We start from the raw sequence: 24,449 nt of genomic DNA, 5'->3' as shown, positions 1-24,449 counted from the left end.
CACAGAGAAAACCATTTATTTCATCTCTATTGTCTCCATGCAGAGCAGACCAATACAGATGAAGGGGGAAAATGCATAAGAGCAGCTGAAAAAATAGAGCTAGAAAATACAATTCTCTCTGCATTTCCAAAAGTGACAAATGTGGTTGAGTGATGCTCCAATCCCTCCCAAGGCTCTGCATCCTCAGCCCCAGGGCTGATGTAGTGGAAAACTAACAAGCCCCTCCCTCCCGCAAGGCCTGTGCTACCTTCTACCAGGGTACCTTCCCGAGAACCGCAGACTGTCCAGGCCTGTGGTAGCAGCCAAGAGAAACAACTTAGAAATCCTTTCTTCAGTGTCATCCACTTTGCATTCCTGAATGCTGAGCACAAAATCCTGACTGTGGTTTTCAGTCTTGGCAAGGCTCAGTCCTGATGCAACAACACCAACTCATGGGCACTCCCCTGGCAATGCCTCAGCTTAAATATCAGCCTCATTTTGAGAAAGACATCTTGGGAAACAGCAGGCATATCTTTCTGTGCAAACCTGCTTCCTCCAGAGCCCTACTACAGGGTCTGCTTAGCCTCAGTTTCTAAGGAAGGGTGGAGGATGAGGAGAAAAAACACCCCAAAGCTAGAACTAGAGGGTTTGCATATGCCACCAGTCCTCGCAGGCTTATCAGATTAATCCTCCTTCCAGGAAGGCAGGAAGCACATGCTACCTTCAGACTTTGCAGAAATTGCATGATAGAGGAAGCAGTTGGAAAGGGAAGGCAACTGTATAAAGAGGAATCAAAAAATTGCACCAAGCCTCCCTCATTGTTGCAGTGAAACTAGTTACTGATGTTAGCCTGGGGTAAGGAAAGCTGAAAAAATTTGAGACAGCAGTTCCTGGGCAGAGAAAACTGCAAGCATGAGCTCTCCAGTGCTCCCTGAAAAGTAGGACAGGAGCTGTCATAAAAAAAGAACTGTGTCAACAGTTCAGGAATCTCTTAGGGAAGTAAATGCCTCCGCTGTGGGCAGTGTACCTGCCTTGCTGCTTTGACCCAAATCGCCCTTCTCAAGGGATGAGCCCTCTTGATAAAGCCCTGTGCAGACCAGAGATACACTGATTTACAAAAGCTGTTTAGAGACAGAACTGAGTTGGTGCAATTCTCATTGTGGCACCTGTTTTGTATTCAATTACTCCACTAGCTCAATTAGACCTCTTTTTAAATTGATTTAAGCAAAGTGAGGATAAAGCTCTACAGAACAGATGATCTAGTAACTCTGCACACGTCTGTGACAACAAAATATCTCTTTGGAACGATGGCCTGGTCAGCCCCATTGGGATGTGGGAAAGCACTGAAAATGTCATTTATTTTTATTGGTCTCAAATTGTGAAAAATTTTATCCTAAGCATCACATAATGGAAAACTCTTAAACCATACTTATTGTCACCTTTTCATATCCCTTTTTCTTCTTACTTAGCACACCGCTTTTCCAGACCCACTTAAAAAAAAATCTTTTCACCAGCAGTTTCACCCTTCCCATTTCCCCCTCCCTCCAGTATTCTTGGCTGCTGTGCCCCTTCCTTTGAGAGCTGTCAGTATTATTTCTTACCCATTCATCCCCAACAGACTAACTCTATTGTGAAGTAACAAGCCCAGAAACAGGCTGCTATCTATATTTTTGGTTGTAGCATGCTCTGTTCAGTCTCCACTGAACAGAAGAACAGAGGGAAGGCTCACCAGGGGTTACCGGCTGCTGACCAGGCTGTAGCATTCAACCATTGCCCAACCTGCCCAGACCTCTGCCTTGACAGCCTAAGGCTGCTGTTGCACACCAGGCAGGACTAACTGCTACACCTCCAGAGAGCTCTAAACATGGTATAAGGCAGATGGTGGGTTAGTCAGGTCTTGAGAGCAGGCTCAGAGCCATGTTCAGCTAATGGTTACATAGCAAGGGAGGTCAGTAGCAGCAACTGCATGGCTTTCCTTCCAGATTTACATGAGCTGATAGCACAGCAACACAAGACATATTTACTGACCATTTTTCAAATAAACAGGCTGTGCTGGCTATTGGAGTGGTTAGGGCTGAGGTGAGTAATCTCCAGGCTGAGCCATTTAATTGTAGTGACCTACTGTAAAGCGCCTCAAGCTCTGGGCTTGATTTCAACATAAACAGACACAAAACAGACCAAACAGGTGGACTGCTGAGGCTAACGCTACTTTTAGGAACAGGTGATGTCAATGAAAAGTCAGAGATCAAGTTGGAAAGCTGCCCTTCCCCTCTACCTCATAGCACCGTAACTCCTCGTGGGTAGAGAGTTCTGGCTAAAGCTGTTAGTTTGTTCTTGCTTTGCCATCTACCTTCTGCCTCCAGCCCTTAGAGTGGTAGGACAAGTCCCTCCTCTTCATCAGCTGCAGGAATTGCCTCTGTTGTTTTCACGCAAGAGCTTGGGAGTTGTAGTTCCATCAGAATGAACCAAATGAAATGTTGTCCATTAGCTGTGGAGCAGTTGTTCAGTTCATTTCTGCTCACTGTATCTTTTGCTCCATTAAAACAAAACAAAAAACAAAAGCCCTGATGTGTGGATTTTAGCAGAACAGGAACAGGAGAGCCAGGGAATGAAGTCCTGCACAGCCAGACCTCTTTCTCACCTGCTTCTCATACTAGCAGCCAGATCTGCACGCACACACATAGAAAGTAACATTAGTGTTCCTTATTGCTTTGTAATAGCTCAGAGTCACTGTGGTGGCTCTGGGAGGCATCATGAGGTCTGCGCAGAGGTCACTCAGTTGTGAGCGAGAGTAGCACCATGACTGTAATGCCTGTACACAGGAGCAGAATTTGCTGCAGGGAGTTCCTGGGAAAGAAACAACAGGATTAGGAGGAGCCACAGACCAGTCCCAATAGACAGCAGTGTAGAGGTTCACAAATGTTTTGTTCTTTGCCCTTCCAAATCTAGTACAAGGAGAACATAACAGCTATAAGACTCTTTCTCAGCACCCAAGCAAAGAAGTTGTCTATAAACTGACAAGTATTTGTTCCACTCAGCTGCAAGGTCCAACTTCAGGTTTCAAAATCTATTTAAGCTGATTCAGTCATGCAGCTACCCAGGTATACATTCCTGTCCTTTCACAAGAGAACCAGCAGTTCGGCAGCATGCTCACAGATGCATTAGGGACCTCATCCAGCTAACAAGTACAGGTAAGGAAAAAAAAAAGCTAATGAATTTTGCCATTCTTTCAGCATCATCTCAGGTTTATGCTGGATGTACCTACCACCTCTGCATACCCTGCCAACAGCTCTGCCAGCACAAGAGGTTACCAACCCAAAAGCAAGCTCCCAACTGGTCACTAACAGTTCTCTAGCAGAAGTTCCTGCCTCCTCAGATATAACTGTGGAGCTGTTTTTTGAGCACTTCCTTAACTGTCTCAGTCAAAATGAACCAGGTGAGCCAGGGCGTCTTATTGCAACTACTGAAGTTAGCTGTCTCGTTACATCTGAAATAGGAGGGAGCATTCAGGGGCAGCTCTGCTAGTGGATCTGGGAGGGCCTTTACTGTGGTACAGCTGGGTTTGAACCTGCTACAGCCTTAATCAGACTGCAAGAAACTAGAATAATACAGATGAGAGGAGGCCAAATATACCAGAATATATATACACCAGTGCAGAAGAGAGAGAATTGAGGTGGGATACGATAACAAACTATGAAATGCTGAATGATAAAGAGAAGAAACTATTATTTTTCACTCACACAACAGTGACATCTAATAAAAATCAATAATCAAGAGGCTAAAAACCAAATAATAAACATCATTTAACACAGTACTGTCAAACTACGCAAACTGGCTGCCAAAGGGATATCGCAGAAGCCCAAAGTAATGGATAGCATCAAAAAGGGACGAGAGAAACACGTGAAAGATAGGTTCACATGTGGTTATCACACACACACACCCCTCTATGGGCCCCGGGTTCAGACAGTCCCTAAACCAGATCATGCCAGAAGTTAGGAAGATAGACTGGGTGTGATGATTTTGCTGGGACCGAGTTAATTTTCTTCACAGTAGTTAGAATATTTTCTTTTTAGTAGTTATCACAGTCTTTCGTTCTGGATTTAGCATGTGAATGATGTGGTAACACACTGAACTTCCCATGCCTTTTCCCAGGACAGAGTTAATGTTTCCTTTCCAGTGGGCAGGCTGTGTTTTAGAGTTGGTATGAAAAGAATGTGAGGAATCAATGATGTTTTGGATGTTGCCAAGGAGACCAAGGACTTTTTCAACTTTCCAGTTGCAGGTGCAAATAGAAGCTGGGAGGGAACACAACAGGACAGCACCTAGACTGACATCCAGGACGGCCAATGAGATATTTCCTACCATTAGTATTATGATCCCACTTGGGGGATGAGTGGGGAGGGGGGAATGGAATGAGCAGCTGCAGGGTCCTGATTGCTGGCTGGGGTTAACCCACAATACTGAGAAAAGTCACCTTACTGGACCTGTTTCTGAGCAACCTGCTCTAGCTGGTCATGCTACATACAGCACTAGCATGATCTTTGGGACTGACCCAGTTGAAGGTTCTTATGTTTTATTTGGTCTTTGTGGTCTCATAAATGCAATAGTTAGCACAGCAATCTATCTAGATTCCAGCCTTGCCCATGAGATTTGGAAAGCTGGCATTCATGTGCTCCCAGAATAGGCATGGGGAAGGGTTGTATCCCTGCTCCCTGGCAGAAACAATTGCTGTGACAGAACAGGAGGGAACACTTACCAAGGATTCTTTTCCTCTAGGAGATCAGGCACAACATTTACCAAGGCAATATACAGAAATCCTCCAGCAGTGAAAGGGAGGATCCAGGCTACTGTATCCCCTGCAGAAATAGAGAAAGCTTTCTTATTACTGAAACAAAGCCATGGGAGAGAACAGGGAAGGGAAAGAAAATACACACATGAGAATGAGAGGCTTCCTCTCCTATTCCTACAGAGGTCCCAGGGAGCCTTACCTGCTCCTTTTGGTGACTGAGCACATATTGCAAAGGAGGCTCCCAGAATTCCCCCCAGAGCTGTGGAAAGCTGCATCTTGGCTGCACTCCAGCGGTCAAAACCAGCCCGAAGTAGGATTGCAAAGTCTCCAACCTAAGAAAAACACAAGATGATAGTTAATGAATACGAACATTCTCAGTCACAAAGGCCATCCATAACAAGACTGGTGTTTCAAGACTGTTTCTAGTTTTCCATGTTACAGTCTCCCAGAGGGAGCAGCTTTCAAAGGGACAAGAAAATGTTTACCAGACCCAGCGCTCCTCTTAGTAGATGGAGCACCCTTGTGATCCCTCATGATGGCAGGATACAAAGCTCACTCACCTCATGGGGGATTTCATGCAGGAGAATGGCCATTGTGGTTAGGAACCCAACCTGTAGCAGAGGAGAGGTGATTGGGAAACCATTCTGCAGCTCTGAGAGATGACACTTTCATCAGCATGTCAAGACCCCTTTCTCCAAGTTAAGACTTGTTACTCAGAGTTTAGAACTATTCAACATAAGGGTAGATGAGCTAACCCTCCTCCTAATGTCTAACATGTCCCAGGTTTGAAGAAGCTCTGCATCAGAAGGTCAGGATAGGGTTACTTTTTACTCTAGTCTCTGTTTCCTCAGAATCTTCCAGAAAACAGGAAGGAACTCCTCTCATATTTGTGTTGTTTTGTTTGTTGGGTTGTTGGTTTTTTTTTTTTTGCATGTTGCATCACACTTGAGAAGAGGCCTTTCCAGTTCAGTACCCAGCTGGTGGCAGAAACCTTACCTTTCTGCTAACTAGGAAGCTGGCTGCTACTGCCAGGCCGTGTGTGAAGTTATCAATGGTGTTGGCCAGCAGATTGAGGTATCCACTAATCTGCAAAGAGAAGGAAGAGCCCCTGATAAAGGGAGAGACATAACAAGACAGAAGAAAGCACATGGCTTAGATACAGGTTATACAGAGTCATGATCAGATGGGAAAGATCAGGACGCAGCACTTCTGGCGAAGATCATAAACTATGTCAATGCTCAAGTACAAATTAAATGTTACATTCAGCTTTAGAGTAAATGAAGTTTTAAGGTAGGCAAGTATTGTCCAAGATCATGATAATCATCTTATGCAAATGACAAAGAGCTCTAGAAACAGAAAAAGAGAAAGGAAAAAGAAGAAAGCCAAAATGCAAGAATATACCTGACTCTAAATCAAACCAATTTTAGGTAACACTAATTTACGCAGGTGACTGGCTTCAAGTATGACCTGACCTTGTTTTCTAGGCATGTACTTTAATATCTAACAGTAAAGTATCTCTTCTTCAAAAGCTGGCAAGAACAATGCAACAGAGCAAATGCTGCTGAAAGTGCTTTTTATATCTAAACAAGCATTGTACTAAAAAAGATTGTGCTCGTGGGTTTGCTTTCCCTTAACAAAGGATAAAAAGAGAAGATAGCGATGACAGTCACCCATAAGCCACCTGCTAGAAGGATCGGTAGCATGTATACACATTTGCATATAAACACATTTCTTAAAACTATAAGCACAAAGCAGCTTCCTTCCTCCCAAGTCCTTCTCCATGTTAGACCTCCCTATCATGCTAATTATGGTCATCTGCAGACAAATTCTGAGTATTTGACCTAAAGGGACTTATGAGGGTACAACCCCAGCTCTCTTACTCACAAGTTTGACTTTGTTTGTTTGTTTGTTTTCCCCATTAGATTTAAGAAAAACTACTGCGTGTTGGTCCTGAGATACTGTAGTTCACTACATGGCACTGCAGTTTAAATTATTATCAAACCAGGGGTTAGCCAATACATCAGGATGTCTCTAGACTGCAAGAACAAAGCTGGCATACATTAACTTTACACACAGGGCAGCATCCAGCTAAGTCAAGCAACTGTCTAGACTAGTCTGGGTTTCATGGGCTCTTTTTAGTCTTCTGCTCTTCCCTGTTTCTATCAAACTCTGCTTGGGGCATCTTTTCTTCCTGCCGTCTGGATGCCACAGTTCAGGTGGGGATTTCTGTCAAGCGTCTCTCCAAAGTGCCACCTTTCTGCAAGGCACTTTTACGGCAAAATCTCCGTACATCTTTATAGGCTCTAAATTTTTAAAAGTTTATTGATGATTAAATATGAAAATTAAGAATTAAGCAAAGCCTAACAACAGGTCACATTTAAGTAACAATCTAAGCAATATCTCCACAATAGATGCAGAAGTTCCCTGCATCTTTTGGTGAGAAGCCGAACACAAACGGATGCATGTAGGCAGACCCATGAATATAGCAGTTTTACTTCTCATTCCTCATTTTCAGTCAAATATGACTGTCTAAAATTTCTCCTTTTCATGTTGGGATTTTATGTGATTGTGTTTTCTCCACAGGCTAATAAGAATTATTCACATCAATTTTACACAAAAATGCTTTCCCATATCACTGCATATGGAAAAAATAGAATTCATGATTAAAACATTATGACTTTTTCTTGTCAGTGGCTTGGCCAAAAGCTGTCACTGAAAGAAGCAAAGCCTTGGAGTGCTCAGAAATAAATTGGGTTGATTTGACAGTTATGAGCCTCTGACATTTACATTCTGTGAATTCCTAATAGGATGTTCTCGTTGCTCATAAAGAGCACAGCCAGATGAAGTGTTTATGTTCACGCTTCAGAATTAACTTCACTGTAAAATAAAACATACTTCTACAAATCAGCAAGGACCCCATGTGCCGCAGGAAAAAAGAGAGAATAACCAAGGTAGAAGTACTCTACAAAGTTTTTGCTTGTTGAGGGAATTAAGGCTGCAATACAGGACAGAACTGATCTATGCTTGGGCGCCAAGGTAGCCTCCCACCTGCAGTTTTCAAACTAGGACAAATTATTACAGCAGCAGCTCAAGAGCAGAAGTTCTGAAATATACGGACAAAGGACGACTGATTACAGCTTACTAATCATTAAGCCCGGAAAGGTCACCTCATTTGTTTAAATAGCATCTTTCCCTTTGTTTTCTGAAAAAAAAAGGAGGTTACTAAGTGAACAGTAGAACCAAAGAAGTCTGGCTTGCTACAGCTTTCTCTCTTTTCTTTGCAAGCACCTACTTTGCTCACTTCCAGCAACGCCGTTTCCCTGCATGTTCATTCCCCGCTCTGCACTGCATGACAGCCGCTTCACACCAGGCAGGCGCAGTGGGACCTACCTGCTGACCTGCCAGCCAGGCGGACCTGCCACGCAGCAGGCAACATCTAAGTTCTGCCAGGGTTTGCATTCCTCCCCTACCGCCATGCTGATTTTTATGGAACTTGAAGAAATTTGATTACCCTCAAGACTTCTATCCTCTTTTGAACTCAAGTAAAATTAATTATGGGTTCAAAAGTTATTGAAAATGAAGGGCAGAACAGATGGACAGACAGATGGAATGAATGCTTATGTTGTTGCCTAAGGAAACAGGCTAAAAGCACAGGAATATCTTGATAGTTTTGGTAATTTTCCCCCTAACAGAAAGATAGTTAAAACATTCAGATTATATGCTCAGAAGGTAGAAACTTAAAACTACACACATTAACTCATTAGTTTCTATTTCATGCATACTGACAACAGTCTGTAAGACTGAACAGACGTGTTAGGATTTTAAACCTAGAAGGGCCCTCCACGTTTGTCTAGACCTTTTACATAACACAACTGAAAGAATCTTATTCAATTTCTGCACGAAGCCCATTGTTTCTTAAGCTATAGTGTACTTTGTAGAAAGCAGCTTAGATCACAGCTTAAAGTCCACAAGTGATAAAGAACCTACTATGTCTCTAAGGTAACGTGGTCCATTGGCAAGTTACCTTCAGTTACAGTTGTCTTTGATTTCTAGTCTGCTACTGTTTGGTATAGCTTTAACTATTTGAATTTAGTCATGCCTCTTACACAGGTGTTTGTATACTTTGAGTCGCCCCTGATCTGTCACGTCTGCACAGCTAAAGGCTAAAGAAAAGAACCTCTTATTACATACTGCAAACCTAAAAGAGTTTCACCTCTCTTTCAATACCTTTACAAATTATCAGTAGTATTTTGGTTATTGTGAATAACACAACTGGAAAAAGTCAGATAGTTGTTTCATGACTGCTATACAGAAAGAGGAACACTTGCCTCTTATATACTATTTCCTACTCACTCATCCTCCCGGCTGTAGAATCATAATGGAAGAACGTGTTCAAACAATTTCCTACTGTGATTCTCATACCTTTTTCCAAGGCATTGACTTCCTAGAAACTGTCCTTAACTTGTAAATGTGATCTGCATTCTCTCTTAATCTATTCATTAATATTTGCATGTATCAAAACATGTTAAAAATTCAGCTCTTTTGATGAAGTCACTCAGTTTAGCTGATATCACTCACCTCATGCAGTCACAATGTGCCACTTAAGTAATATAGTAGCATCTGCAAAGGTGAAGATATATTGGTTTTATAAATAATCACTTACAAAAATCATAAGCCACCAGTGAACAGATTTGAGAGAGGCTGCATTAATCCAGTCACTGTTGGTAATATATAATAACTGATTTTTAATACAGTTAATATTAGCAAAGTTGATTTCTTGCAGTACTAGTTTTATTCAAACGTGGGAGAAAGTTGCTTTACATACTTTTACCAATGTCATTACCTTTATCGAACTATCTTATGACTGAATAAAGGGCAGGGGAAAAGTGTCTGATTGACAATTATTTATCTTTCATAACATCATAGCAATTAGCATTAATTACATTAATTACATTATTATTATTATTTTAGGACCAGGCCCTGAACAGTTGTGTCCCGTCAGTGTTTCATTTGTACTTGCAATCAGTGGTAGACTAGCCATCCTCTAAGTCCCTAGTTCCTTATATAAACCTTTCTAAAATAATGCCACAATGTTTCATAACCCAGTAATATTGGTTTCTTCATCACTATCACCTCTAGAAATGCCAATGCAGCACCTTGCAGTTTGTGCAGTGTTCTGTATAGGTTACATGAACGTGATAGATATAGAAAGTACACAGGGCCTCAGTGTATCTTTCACATTGTGTAGTAAGAGCTACAAAATTACAGCAAACCATATCTGAAATAGAAAGACTGAAGAGTCTCTGACTGACCACATAATCCAGGTGTGGGTTACTTCCTACAACCGCACTTCCTGTTCATAGTTACTCTCCTACAGTCTTGCACATTTTTATGAGCCTTCAAACTCAAATTACAGGCTCTCCTTCACAAAGTGATGATTTACTCTCTTGCTTGTAATGTTCACCCACACAGGGGTTTCCGCAGCGCAAAGATAGTAACGTAAAACTGAGAGCAAAGCCAATCTAAAGGTTTGCTGCTGCCCGGTGGTACAGTACTCCTTTTCCTTCTCCACTGCCAGTCCCTATGAGCTTCCTGATCTCTCTTATCCCAGCACTACAGGCTGCCTGTCTACATGTCAAGCTGATTCAAGAAGGCAGGAGAGAACTAAACCTACGGGGAAAAAAAAAAAGATCTAATTCTTTGCCTGTTTAGCTCCCTGAAAAGGTTCACTGTGGGCTCAGATGAAGTCCAATGCAAAGGAACTGACAGGAAATACAGGTTTGGAGGCAGAAGTGGACAAGAAGCCCTTTTTGGCAGCAAATAAACTGCTAACCTGAGAAAGTGAACTTCTAAGTTTTACAGTAGGTAGCTTCAACTACGAAAAGGTTCCCAAAAGGTGCCTTAAAAGGAAATGTGCAGCTCACAATTGGTACACTGCAGGCACTAGAGAACAGAGAAATCAAGGTACAAAAATTTAAGCAGATAAAGATATAATGGCTACAAGATATAGAGTAATAAAACGTGAAAGTACTGTACTTTGGTCTCAGGATTCAGTCAAAATGCACATCATCACGCTTATGCCTTCACAATGGTGGCTTTGCCTCTTTTGCATAAGCCGCAGAGTGGATTTTCTCTAAATCTTCTATTTCCTCCCTGTTGTGTCTTTAACAGACACTTTGACAGAGTAAAATCAAGCACAACTCACTCAAACACTGAATTTTTCACTCAGACATGGTTCTTTCTACAGACAACTCATCCTCCTAACTGAATTTTAAAATACGCGTCCTGAAAACATAAGATACAAAGGTCAGTTTGTGGGTCTCTTACCTTGATTCTGTTGTCTTTTGGACAAGACTGGAGAGAGGAGCCATTACACCGAGTTGAACCTGTTCCTGCTCTTTGGGATTGGCCTGCCACCTTCAGCAGCGGGTAGCCACTTCCATTGGGAATCTTTCCAGCTGGTGCTTTGGAATCACAGCCCTAAAGTAGGGGAAAACAACTTATCACTGCTTTTTTGTCAGTGATGAATGAGCATGAATCAAGGTCAGAAATCCAATCTTCATCTTGATCTTTTTGTCCTTACAATGCAAATCAGCACTTTGGTACCCGAGTTTAATAACAACTGCCAGAAATGAGACAGATTTCAGAGAGCATTATGAGACAAGAACAAAGACCTCCTCAATCACCAAGAGAAGGAAAGTAGAAAGAGAGAGGAGGAATTGTAGTCACACACCCTTGGCATGAACCACATTCCACCGGAATTACAATGGACTGAGCCTGCCGCTCCTGCTGGCAGCTGCGGCCCAGAGAAATACAACTCCATCTGGGAAGGGAATGGGGGAAAGAAAAAGTCTTTCTCTCCCCAATGCATCAGAATAACTAAGTCTAGAGAATTATTCTATAGCTGGCATTGTCAGTGTTCAAACAACAAAATGTTTATCTCAGACTTCAGTTTCTCTGTAAATGCAAAGATTAAGTTCCTTTCAGAGCTGCTGCTAGGAGCTGTGCAGATGTCTGACGACTAGCTCCTCTCCTCTATCTTGGAATTACCTTCTGGTACCTCTGTCTACATTGCTCCTTTGCAGTTGGGTGACCGTCCTCTGAACTTAGTATTACCTGGCGAATCATAAACCCCTTCTACCACATAAAGTTAACTGAACAAATGCCTGGTGCAGGCCCTACCCAAGAAGAGGGGGCAGTGAGAAACACCTTCCAGAAAAGGCTGGTCTTTGTCCTGAGTGAGGATCCAGAAGTGGAGTGAGCCACGACAGCTCAGTGGAACGTGCATCAGCAAGCTGTCATTCCTCAAAGCTGACTCGAGCAAGAGTCTCATCTGCAGAGTACTCCAGCTCCCAGTTCCCATGAAAGGGGAGCTCTGTTTTACACAGACCACATCAAGAACCAAACCAGCCCAGAGATGAGAAATCTAAGTTAAAACCACAAAACCAAAGCCTGGAGATGAAACACCTTTCTTCTGGAGTTTGGTGGCAAAAAGCTCCAAAAGGCATAGATAAGCTTCAGGATCATCTGCTGAGCCTGTCAGATAAGGTGTTTACTACAGTGCTCCAAACAGAGCAGCACTCCCTCCCCTCTGGCTGCTAACTTACCACACCAGGGCACTCCTTCTCTTCGTTCTCTAGGAAGATCTTCTCTAGCACCAGGAAAGTCAGGAAACCAGTGATCACCCAGAGACCCAGAAGCTTCTGCTGCTGAAAGCTCTGCCCTTCTCCTGAGGGACAAGAGAGAAATCTTCATGTCACTACAAAGTACAGTGTTTCCCACATGTGAACCCACCTTAGCTCGGTTTAACAACAGTTCCAAGACAAAAAACAATAAATGACAATGGAAACATCTCCTGTGAGGAATAAGGAGCAAACATATCTCACAGCAAATTAGTTTAACTTAACAACTCAGAGTGAGAGACCCCATCCCTTTTCCTTCAATAGTGCAATCCAGAATATTTGTTGACAACACTGGGAATTTCCCTGAGCTCCAGAGGCAAGGGAAGATAACATCAACACAAATCCTGCAGCTGTATCTATTGAGCAGCAAGCCCTAACATGAAATCTGCCATTAGTGGAGATGCAGATTCACCTTCCCCTTTCTGCCACACCTGGGTAAGTTATTAAGCCCAAAGCTACAAACGTTCTTTTCAATTACAGCCACGCTTGTGAGAAAATCAACCATTCAGCCTGGCAGCAGAAAAGGAGATTGCATTGCAGTGGAAGAACAGAATGACTCTGTAATGGGGTTTACATGGGTCAAAGAAACACTTATGCTTCAGGACAGTCTGGCAGAAGCAAATGAGCTAGAGCAGGAACACAGAGTCATCTGGGAACCACTGTGGAAAGGAGAGAAAAAGGACAGCAGGTTCTGCTGGCAGCACCAGAGCTGTGAGGAAGAAGAGGACCAAAGGCCCAGCAGATTTGAAATCCCCAGACACAGGTGCAATGCAGTCTGTGATACTCAAGGCTTCCTCTTCTCTCTCTCACATTTCCAGCAGGGAAATGATTTCTTGAATTCTCAATGGGTGGGATGCAGCAGCACTTGCCTTCTAAGCTATGCATTTGCTGAAGCAGAGAGATACAATCACTACAGGTTTCAAGAACTCTGGTGAAGGAGATACACTGGGTACCACAAGCTCTATCCCAACCCAAACAGAGCTAAGTTCACTGGTGAACACAGGTTTCTGTCATGTGCATTTCCTTTTTGTCTCCCTGTCCCCTGGCCCCATCTTTGTCATGGCTCTATGGACAATTTGCCATGACTTCTTGAACAAAGATTGAGAGGGTAACACATTCGGGCTCCTGGAGGTCAAAGTACCCAGCAGAGGGTCCCCAGTTAGTCCCAAGAAACAGGCTCTAGAAGTAACATTGTGACAAGGTGACCTGCTTAGCAGATGAGGTAAAGGCTGTGGATATTGTCTCCCTAGGCTTCAGTAAAGCCTTTGACACTGTCTCCCATGGTATTCTCCTGAAAAAACTGGCTGCTCATAGCCTGGATGGGTGTACTCTTTGCTGGGTAAAAAACTGGCTGGATGGCCAGGCCCAAATGGTTGCAGTGAATGGAATTAAATCCAGTTGGCGGCCGGTCACGAGTGGTGTTGCCCAGGGTTCAGTATTGGGGCCAGTTCTCTTTAATCTCTTTGTCAATGATCTGGATGAGGTGATCAAGTGCACCCTCAGTAAATTTGCAGACAACACCAAGTTGTGTGGGAGTGTTGATCTGCTGGAGGGTAGGAAGGCCATATAGAGGGATCTGGACCACCTGGACTGTTGGGCTGAGGTCAATTGTATGAGGTTCAACAAGGCCAAGTGCCAGGTCCTGCACTTGGGTCACAACAACCCCAGGCAGCGCTACAGGCTCAGGGAAGAGTGGCTGGAAAGCTGCCTGGCAGAAAAGGATCTGGGGGTATTGATCGACAACTGGCTGAACACAAGCCAGCAGTGCGTCCAGGTGGCTAAAAAGGCGAACAGCATCCTGGCTTGTATCAGAAATACTGTAGCCAGCAGGACTAGGAAATTGATCGTCCCCCTGTACTCAGCACCTCAAATACTGTGTTCAGTTTTGGGCGCCTAACTACAAGAAAGACATTGAGGTGCTGGAGCACGTCCAAGAAAGGGTCTGTGAAGGGTCTAGAGCACATGACTTATGAGGAGCAGCTGAAGGAACTGAGGTGCGTGCCAGTCTCTTTCCCCAGGTAACAAGTGACAGGATGAGAGGAAACGGCCTCAAGTTATGCCAGGGGAGGTTTAGATTAGATATTAGGAAAAATTTCTTCATGGAAAGGGTTGTCAAGCAGTGGAACAGGCTGCCCAGGGAAGTGGTGGAGTCACCATCCCTGGAAGCATTTAAAAGACATGTAGCTGTGGCATTTAGGGACATGTTTTAGTGGTGGACTTGCAAGTGCTAGATTAACAGTTGGATTCTACGATCTTAAAGGTCTTCCAACCAAAACAATTCTATGATTCTACAGGGACAGATTTATTGACAAGATGCATCTGATGGGGCAGAATCCCCACCTATGATGGTGCACATGTTCCATGTACCAGACAACACACACATTCACACCTTCCCACCAGGTTAAAGATTTGTTCCCTTTCCTTACAGAAAGGACAAAGGAAAATCAACAGATATTTACAGGAGTTCAAGGCAAGATAGGAAAAGTTGATAGACAAGAAATCTATTGCAAGTTACTAAACATAAAGAAACCATGGCCAACTCAGGAAGCCTCCAATTTCAAAATCTTTGGAGGACTGCAGAGTACAAACATGAAGTATTACATGTGTTTTTATTGTTCTTATATCCTTCCCGAGAAATGTGCTTGTAGACATTGTTTGAAAGAAAATACCAGCGTAGACCAGTTTTGGGGCTGACAGAACAGACTCAAAAAATGTAGCAGTACACATAGCACAGGCTGCTTCTAGGCACATAAGGCTTTCATACCTGTCGTTGCACTGCATGTGTAGGCCCAGGCTTCAGGTAGAAGGTGCAGAAACACATTCCCCAGTAGTCCACCAATTGCAAAACTCAACAACTGCTTCAAACGGTGTGATCCAGCTAAAAAAAAAAAAAAAGAAACAAAAACCAATCACAACTCAGCCAGGAGCCAAAACATCTCCAGCTGAGATTTTGCACAAGGAGATCTCAATTGGAAGCATCTGCAAAGCAAGGTTTCAAAGGAGAGAGCACAAAACAAATAGCTAGAGTGCAAGAAAAAGCCCCTGCATCACTTGGCTGGGTGTGAGAGGGTCCTGGACTAAGCAGGGTGAAAAACAAACAATACTCTTTGCACAAGCTCCGTCCAGGTCTTGCATTTGTCTGAGGATTCCCTATCAAATTGCCAGGTATGGACTAAAGCACTGGAATGGATAGCCTATTGTAAAGGACAGTATTTCTGTGACAAGGTCCTGTTCATCACTGTGCTGTTCAGTCACAACCCAAGACTTTGGCTTCAGAAAGGCTAATGCAGGTAGCAGGCTTACCTTCTGACCGCAGAGCAGCTCCTGTCTCAAACGGGATCACCAGCAAGGGGAAGACCCCACTCAGCCCCACCATGAATGAACCAATGAGGGAACAGATCCATGCGTCCAGGCGCTCGCTGCTGAAAAGGTTTCCCCAGGATTCTGCCTCCTTCTCGCACAGAGGACCAGAACTAGCGGCAACATGACCCCTTGGGAGCTGCTGAGCTTCACAGGCCACGATCAGAAACAATGACAGCATCCAATCAAGCAGAAGTTTTTGTTTTGTCATCGCTAAGGACTTTCAGCCAGGCTGGCCAATTTCTGAAAAGAGCAAGGGAAAGCAGTTCTGAAAGCATGCCCTCCCACCATCCTGGAGGAAAGGCCTCACACCACCCCCTCCCTCAGCATCTTAGCATATGTACATATCCCCCAAAGATACATATGTACATAAGGAACATCTGAAACTCTTCCTGATTTCAAAACAGTACGAAAGCACAGAGAGGCTGTTTATTGTTGGGTGCACGAAACTGCACGAGACACCTTGTAAAATCTGGCTTTCAGCATCTCCCCTGAGGTGGACTGGACAAGGACTCCCCGTACCCTTGTCCTCGCCCTTCAGTGCCCTAAGGCTTCAGAGAAAGGTATTGACCAGAGATGCTGCCCAGGTAAGTCTTCTCTTTGCCATGGAACAGCATCCATGTAACAAATTAAGATGCAAGACAGGCAACACAACAGAGATCTGTAAAATCATGAGTGGTGTAAAGACGGAGCAGGGGTAGATGATTCACCATCTCTTCAGACATAAGTGCTAACAGCCATCATATGAAGCCAGTGAGTGTCAGCTTCACAACACAACAAACAAAGGTGACTCTTCACCAGCATGTAACTTGTGTAGTAGTACTTCTCCAAAAATGACGGAAAATTTTACATGGATTCAACAAAAGACACAGAAGTACTAGAAAGACATATCCATTAATTGTTTATGGTTAGACAGCTCACACTGGACTCAGGAAATCCCCTTATCTGAAAGGAGCTGGGGGCTGGAAGAATAGTTGGAAAATATCATATATACTTGTCCTATTTTTATTCTTTCCTAGAAGTATATTGGTCAAAATCAGCACAGCTGTTACTAAGAACTCTTCAGTCAAGAAAACTGGAGCAAAGGGGGCATATTAGAAGAGGAAAATAAAGATAATTACACTCTCATTGGCAAACAAGAAAGCAAATGATACAGAGGCTGAAGTACAAATGCTGCTTCAGTCTCTAGAAGAAAAAGTGAAATGTGACAAGCAAAATTAATTTGGAAATGGGAGAAAAGAGTGGGTTAGAAAAGCTTAACAAATGTTCACAAAACAGCTGTAGATTGAGAGGGAATAAGAGCATTCACCTGAAAGCATGTAAGAAACCTGCCAAAGTAATCTCTGAAGCGCTAGTCACCATCTTTGAAAATTTACAGGAATATAGGAAGGCCACAGAAGGCTGAAGAACCATCATGCCTCACCTACCTTTATGAAAAGGTAAAAAAAAAATAAAGGTAGGAGACTTAAGTTAATAGACCAGTAACTTCAATCCTCTGAAAGACTCTTGATCAAGTTAAACGATCATTTTGTAGTTACCTATAAGATAAGGAAGTGATAAAGACAGCAAAGCATTAAGTAACAGCCAGACAGAAAGGGTCCTGAAATATCAAGACAAAATCCAGGGTGTTGTAATCAATCCAAGCACTTACTGCCGCTGAAAAGGGCAGTGTTGCCCCTTGTGCCCCCCCATGCTCACACGTGACTCCATGAGTGAGCAAGGTCAGAACAAACTAGCAGGAAAACTATTTTTTTAGAGGCTTGATCCTTTTCCAGTTTCAGTCCTGAACTGGATCACTGCAGGAGGAAGGCCCAGCTGCAGTGAGCAACCAAAAAGACAATTAAAGGACAGGGTCCCATGGCTCCTCTGAAGGGGACACCAAGCTCCAAGCACGGTGACCATGGACATCAAGAGCAGGGAAGATGCAGGAAGGAACCAATGAAGAGACCAGCTTAGGCAGCTATGGAAGAACCACTACAACGTTTTGTGGCAAGATAATGTCTGCTCAAGTGCCAACTCTACTGACTCTCACAAACCCCATCACTTTTCTTTTTTTTTTTTTTTTTTTTGACATTAAAAAGTCCCTCAACATAGCAAGTTCAAACCAGCTGAGGATTTTGTAGCATCTTATTATATACTGTTTTGATCTGGCTGCAGGACCCCTAGACCTACTTATGGCATTCTATCAAAACAACCTCTGTAAAGATCAGTACAAAACAGTATATTAAGGGAAAAAAAAAAAAGCAAATGGATATGACAGTAACTCCAATGTGCCGGAAAAAGAATGCATACATGCATTACATTGATTCAGAAATTAATTCCAAATCAGCAACATAAGCCTGTTACAAAGTAGGCAAATGACATCCAGGGACATGTCAATAGCTAGACTGTAGTTGTGACACAGAAGCAAGGATTCTCTCCTGCTCCATGCAAGTGAAGACTTTAGCCAGCCAACTACACCCAGCCTCACATACTCTTCTTTATAAAAGAGATGCAAAAATCAGAGACATTCCAGTGGAAAAATAAAAATCAGAGTGTAGAAAGCACAATCTGGAAAAAAACAACTAAAGGACTTGGGTGTGTTTGGTCTTAAAAAGATAACACTGAAGGGAACAGAACAGTCTGTAGACACTAGAAGTCACAAGAAAGGGGGAAAGTGCTCAACTCTTCTTCTACATGCAGCATCAGCTCAAATGGTAAACGAGACTCAGCCTGGAGATGAAGAAACAAATTCACATGGTGCCAAAGTGGTGATATACTGAAACAGGTTATCTATGATGCAGAATCTCCAGCATGTTGGTTTTTTATTTGTTTGTTTTTCTTTTGAGAAAAAGAATAAACACCAGATGCAGATGCTATTTGATTGCAGTCCCTTCCTTCTTGAAGTCCCTCCAGCCCTACACCTGTAATTCAATGTAAGCTGGTGAAAGCCTTGTTCTACTGGCAGGACACTAGGAAAGGGGGGCAGGTCATCAGCTGCAAATCACTGTTGGCACAACCACTTCAAAAAAACAGGGAAGGAGTGGGGGCACAGAGGTTGCAGCAAGGGACATTTTCATCTCCCACAGCAACCACACACCAGTTCAACTCAGGCACTGAAGTGAACACACACTGGGCTGATGCTCAAAGCGCAGTTAACAACTGTGAGGAGAGCCTGATGGGGCAGAGGTGCCGCCCTCTGCCCTGCTCCACCACCGGAACGTACCTGGGATGCTCACAGGCCCTCTGGCTCCCCTCACTGGGGTTCAGGCTCCCCGCACAGCTATGCAAACAGACACTATGGTAAAACTATGCCACAGAATCCCCCAAATTTCTCCTGAGGGCAGAAAAGGGGGGGAAGATAGGAAGGTATTATAGCTTGTCCCCTAACTGAACAGTTTCTTCCGTCCCTAGAACCCATACAGGCTGAAGCCGTCGGCAACAGAGGCATCTGCACAAGGAGGTGACCAGACTATTCAGGCAGACTACACCAGCCCCAGCCTTCTCTCTGCTTACTAGGGCTGCATAACAACCTGCAGTGAGAGAATTTCCTGCTTTCAAAAAGATTGGCACCCCTACCAACCCCAGAGTAGGCCTGACAGATGTCCTCTTCCTTTGTGACAGGATTACACCTAGAAAACGACTGAGAACAGCTTACTGTGAGCAGAGTAAAAAAATCAGGATTTATACAACCACCACGTGCCTACCAAGAGGCAAGAAACACAAAAGGCAAAACAACTCCTCAGCTTGAAAAATGATGGGAATTGGCACAAACTGGCCTCTTCTGCAATACTGTCATTACAAAGTTAACAGCTTTTGAGAATCAGTCTGGAAAAGAAACCACTGTAACTGATGCAACAGGTCAATTTCTTCCATTTCGTTTTCCAGACTCACAGCCCACATCTGCCTCAAGGGACAGCTGAAAAGGTCTTTAAGACAAAGTGACCAAAATCCTGGAGAAAGGCAGTAGCACACAGGACAAAGGGCATGTTCAAGGCTCTGAAAACAGGCTGCATACCTGGCTTCACGTCCTTCTTCAGCAGCAAAAGGGACCAGGTTCCTCCAAAAAGGGATGGTGGTAGACAATAACTGGGCATAAAGGGGTAGAAAATGGATTCCCCTAACTCACATTTGTGTCAGTCAACTTTCTGTGGCCTGCAGGTCTTTCTTCTCCTGTTTCTCACACAAGGTAAAAACTGTACATTTCTTCACACCTGTGATGCCTGACCATCATTACCTTGTGGCTCAAGAACAACCCCTATCTCATGCAATAAATTCCTAATGCTTATAAAACATCTACGAGGAACTTGGTGCATCACCCAGGACACACCTGCACTGATCTTTGTGGCCAACTAATTATTTAGAGTATATTCCCAGCATTTGCTTCTTCCTAACATATCATAACCACTTGCTCAAAAAAATGCACTTTTTATCCATGTAGCCCCTTTGCTTCTCTATCTTATTACCACATGCTACTCATGAGATATTAAGTTTACTTAAGGTTTGTAAAGTCTCTAAATTCAAGCTGGCTGCTCCTAAGGCAAATATTTAAGAGGACGAAAAGGAACAGTCGAGATGTAGTACTAGGATAAAAAAAGTTCAAGAGAGAAAATAATACCCTGCCAGTACAATTTCAGAGGATGGAAGAAGCCTTTACCTACTCCTGATTTTGGACAACAGCATCTGTTTTAGGAACTCAGCTAGATGAGGTTTTGAGAAACTTTTAGAGAAAGCACCTGAAGGTGCTCAGAGAAGTCTGTGGTCCCTACAAGGCAGAACCAAGTTCATAGAGAAAACTGCCATAGAGAACCCTATTTTCTCAAGAAGGGTATATGACCTATTTAAGAATGCATGGCAGAGAAATAGCCAGTGCCTCATTTACTCATCTGTTTTGACAACACCACTGTTTGGAATGACAGGTCCCAGCCGTGCAGGATCACAACCTGGTCACCATTACCACTGACAGCATCCTCCAGAGCACCACGTATCCCACGCAGGTCTCAGAGCTGAGCACTCAGATCTGCTCAGCTCCTTCTGCAACAGCCTCAGGACTGGCATAACTGTGAGGTCTTCCCAACTCAGGAAGATGAGAATTTGCCATTTACAGACCCCTGAGTGGGGGGCAGGAGAAGGCTGCACACCAAGCCAGGAGAAGAGCTCCTGCCCCCTTCCCAGGAGGCCCCCAGGGCCTCCAGCACCTCACAGTGCTCACTGAGCAAGCACTCTGTAGCAAGCACTGCCTGAGAAAACACAGACAAAACTTAAAATGCCAAGGCAATAACCTATCGGAAAAGAGAAAATAAAATATTGACACAAGGATGATTCCTGCAGCAACCTGTCTCCTCTGCTCCCAGATGCTCTTGCCTTCTCAGACCACACAGCTTCATCTCTGTCTCAGCATAATTGCTCATTGCCACACAATGACGTTTTAGATGTTGTTGGGGGGAAAAAAATGAAAAAGAAAAGGCTTTTTTACAAGTGTTTTCTCTGGAAGCCGGTTGCCTGGTCTTACAGTTGCAAAAGAGTACTGCATGGAATGGAAAAAAGTTATTTTCCAGGGAGGAAGCCTAATTTTCAGCCAAAAAATTCTCCGCAAGCCGCCTCCCTCCATTAGCCCTGTGTAGAGCATTTAATTCCTCCTGAAAGCCCTGGCCCTGGCAGAGGCACAAAAGGTCTCCAGTTTCCCCAGAGCATTCCCTTCTCTCTCTCCATCCCTGCCTATCTCCAGGGAATGCACTGCTCTGGTGGGACCCTTCCCCTTACCCTTATACCTCTTATGAAAAAGCACTTTGCACAGAGACTCGCATTTCTGCAAATCACGCACACCACAGCATGCGCAGCTAAAAGCTGGAGATGCCCAGGATTAAGAACAATGGCGTATCGCAGATCAGAACAGATTACAGACCCCAGGCAAACCGAAGAGCTGGCAAGCAAGACAGTTAAACACTGATGGAACCCCACCGCCGTTTGGGAGACCATGACTCCTTCTCCATCCTACCTAGGATGAAAGAGGAAAGTTTGCTGATCGGGCCATGGCGTTCACCCCCTCGGGGCTAGGAGGGACTTCTCCTCCCACCCCACTCACCGCGGCAGCCCGAGGCAGAGGCCGGGCAGACACTGCCGCCTCCTGTCCCCGAGAGCAGTCACCCCGTGCCGCAGCCCTCGCCCCTGGGCAGGCTCCGGCACAGCTCTTATCTACAGGCGATTAACACGGCGGCCCCACTCTTGTCATCGTTTCTAACATCACCCCGGATGGCGTCTGATGGGACAGACGCCGAGGGTTTTCCATCACAGGAACGCTGACCAATGCAAAGTGATACGGATTGGCCCGGGGCGGGAGGGGGGGAAGAGTAATTAACCCTGATCACACACCGTACTGGACCAGTACCCTAGTTGCCTTCCAGGGTCCATGTGCCACTGCGGCCGCGCAGACCCCGGCCGGCTCCGGCGGGGGACAGCGGGGACACGTCCCCGCGACGCGCGTCCCGCGGGGGGCAGGGAGCGGGGCCCCCCCCGGCGCCCAGAGCTTCCCACGGCATCGTCGGCCGAAGGAGAGACTTCTAAAACTTTCTCCGCTGCGTCCCGCGGAGACTGAGCTCCCAGCTCTGGGCTCGCCCGCAGCGGCAGCCGCACAGCGCCGCTCCCCCGGTAAGCTGCCGCAACGGCGTGCTGCACCGGGAGGACGCCGGCCCGGGGAGCCTGCGGGGAGTCGGGAGCGGGCGGCGCGCAGCCTGCGGTCTCGCCGGGCCGGGGCACGGCTGCCGGCAGAAGCGGCCCGGCCGGGCTCTGCCCCCCGTGTCTTTCCCAAACTTGCCCCGCGCTGGGCTGGGCCGGGACCCGCCAGTGCCAGAACTCGGCTCCGCGGCGGGCAGGGCTGCCCGCCGCTGCCCTCGCTCACCCCGTCCCGCCGCCGCCCGGGGCTGAATTGCGCGGCTGCGCCCGGCTCCCACTGTCCCCCCTCGCCCACCGCAACAGCGGAGAGGGGGTAGCCCGGCCACCTCTCGCGTCCCGCCGCACCGGTCCCGAGCCGCGAGCCGTCGTTACCGTGCGCCACCGCCGCCGTGCCCCGGGCCGCCGCTGCCATCCAGCCGCAGCTCGGCACGGGCCTGCCCCGCCCGGCGGCCCCTCAGCCCCGCCTCCCCCGGCCGGCCACGTCGGTCCCGGCTTCCTCGGCACCAGCGTCGCCGCCCCGGCGGGGACCCGCCGCCGCTCGCGCTTCCGGCCGCCGCCGTGGGGGGGCGGGCGCCGGGCGCGCTTCCTGCCGCCCCCCCGCCGCGCACGGTCCCCGCGGCACCCGGCAGCCCCGAGCCGGAGCGGAAGCGGGACAGGCCGGGACGGGCCTTGTGCTCTTCCCCGTCCCGACGGCCCTGGACGAGGGGGAGTGGCCCGAGCTCCGCCGCCGGGGCCCTCGGTGCCTCGGGGAGCCTCGGAGCGGCGCGTCCTGCCCCAGCGGAAAGAAAGTCTTCGCAACAGCCCTTCACAGTTCGCGTCTCGTACAGACAGTGAGGTATTCTTACATATCCTCCGTACGAGCTTCTGGGCAGTGAGACAGAAGCACGCGTGCTGTGGAAGACCTGTCTTTCCAGAATACGCTTACTGAGATTTTGATTTTTTTTTTTTTTCAATCTGTCTAATTGGATTACAGATTCTTTGAGCTACAGATAGGTAAAGGCGAGCACAGTGGAAACTTGGTTTAGAGCAGAATTTCTGGAAGTTGTTGGAGCAGAAGAAAGTATGGCAGCCTCCTCTAGGACTTAGTCTTCAAACGTTTTTAAAAGATACAATGACTTTTAAATATATTTGCCTCCTCCTTACAGGTTCATTACAACCTTCATGATGACATTTTTGTAACCCCAAAGTTCCATAAGCACTAGTGTCCTGACTGTTGGTGGTGAAGAATATTCAGTTCTTACAGATATGTGTGGGATGTGTATGTGCTCAAGAAAAAACAACAAACTGAGCTGGTTTGGAACCCTATGGTACCAATACACTTTCCAGAATGTACTTATGTATGCTTTAGTTCCATCTCTTACCATTTTCCCTGAGAGAGAACTTGTTTCTCACTCCAGTTTTCAGAATGAATCCTGTCCCCCAAGGAGACACTGCTGATGCTCAGGCTTCTTTCTACAGTTTCGCCCTGGCCTCATTACATCATACCAATGTCATGCCCTGGAGCAGGAGTTAGGAATCAAGTCAGCCACAGACAGCAGTCTGCACTGGTTTAGCTGCTCTTTCCGCATTCGTGTAATGGGAACGCAATCCATCATGCTACAGCACTGAAAATATAGTTTAAGAAAAGTTCCATTTTTCTCACTTGCAAGAGGAATGTTTATATAGGAAGGTGAATTCTGAAAGAGAATTTTCAAAGGAAAAGTATTTTGCATTTTTTTGTGAAGCTGTGAGATTTATGGTGTCTGTGTTCCACAGCCACCTTCCTATTGCCTGAACAGCTGTCATCGGCCTCCCTGAGCCTTACTCCAGTGGCACAGTTTCCTGCGCTGCTGGATCAGACACACCTGTGATTATCAGGGTTACAACAGGCAGGTACCTCCTCGGGTAAACCAAGCCACACTGAGAATTTTGGATTATTGTAATCTGTAGTGGTATCATGGTCTCAGAGAAATAAGTGGGAGCTTGCTTTTGGCTTCATTGATGTAGGA

At 45.5% G+C, this 24,449-nt stretch overlaps 1 protein-coding gene across 2 annotated transcripts; it reads right to left on the bottom strand.

The window, feature by feature from the left end:
* SLC39A13 (solute carrier family 39 member 13) lies at positions 1 to 23,006 on the bottom strand. 2 transcript variants are annotated; one of them, XM_082058896.1, is made up of 10 exons: positions 22,834 to 23,006; positions 15,754 to 16,053; positions 15,215 to 15,328; positions 12,376 to 12,497; positions 11,096 to 11,248; positions 5,765 to 5,854; positions 5,329 to 5,379; positions 4,968 to 5,100; positions 4,736 to 4,835; positions 1 to 2,826 (listed from the first exon to the last, which is right to left on the bottom strand). In XM_082058896.1, the coding sequence occupies exons 2-10, from the start codon at positions 16,019 to 16,021 to the stop codon at positions 2,751 to 2,753; spliced, it is 1,107 nt and encodes a 368-aa protein (XP_081915022.1). In that variant the 5' UTR covers positions 16,022 to 16,053; positions 22,834 to 23,006; the 3' UTR covers positions 1 to 2,750. The 2 variants fall into 2 exon arrangements, with proteins under 2 accessions (XP_081915022.1, XP_081915023.1); XM_082058897.1 differs by lacking the exon at positions 22,834 to 23,006 and adding an exon at positions 21,695 to 21,766.
* Positions 23,007 to 24,449: the final 1,443 nt, after the last annotated feature.

The sequence above is a fragment of the Streptopelia decaocto genome, assembly GCF_964273445.1.
Source record: "Streptopelia decaocto genome assembly, chromosome: 7".
NCBI lineage: Eukaryota > Metazoa > Chordata > Aves > Columbiformes > Columbidae > Streptopelia > Streptopelia decaocto.
Note: the sequence above shows the minus strand (reverse complement) of the source record. Positions and strands in the feature narration are given on the sequence as shown.

Excerpts from the sequence above, each read along its gene's own strand:
- SLC39A13 (XM_082058896.1), bottom strand. The coding sequence starts at position 16,021 with ATGACAAAACAAAAACTTCTGCTTGATTGGATGCTGTCATTGTTTCTG. Across the intron at positions 11,249-12,375 it reads AGAAGGAGTGCCCTGGTGTG|GGCTGTGATTCCAAAGCACC; the intron begins GTAAGTTAGCAG and ends CCCCTACTTTAG. Across the intron at positions 5,101-5,328 it reads TGCATGAAATCCCCCATGAG|GTTGGAGACTTTGCAATCCT; the intron begins GTGAGTGAGCTT and ends TGTTTTTCTTAG.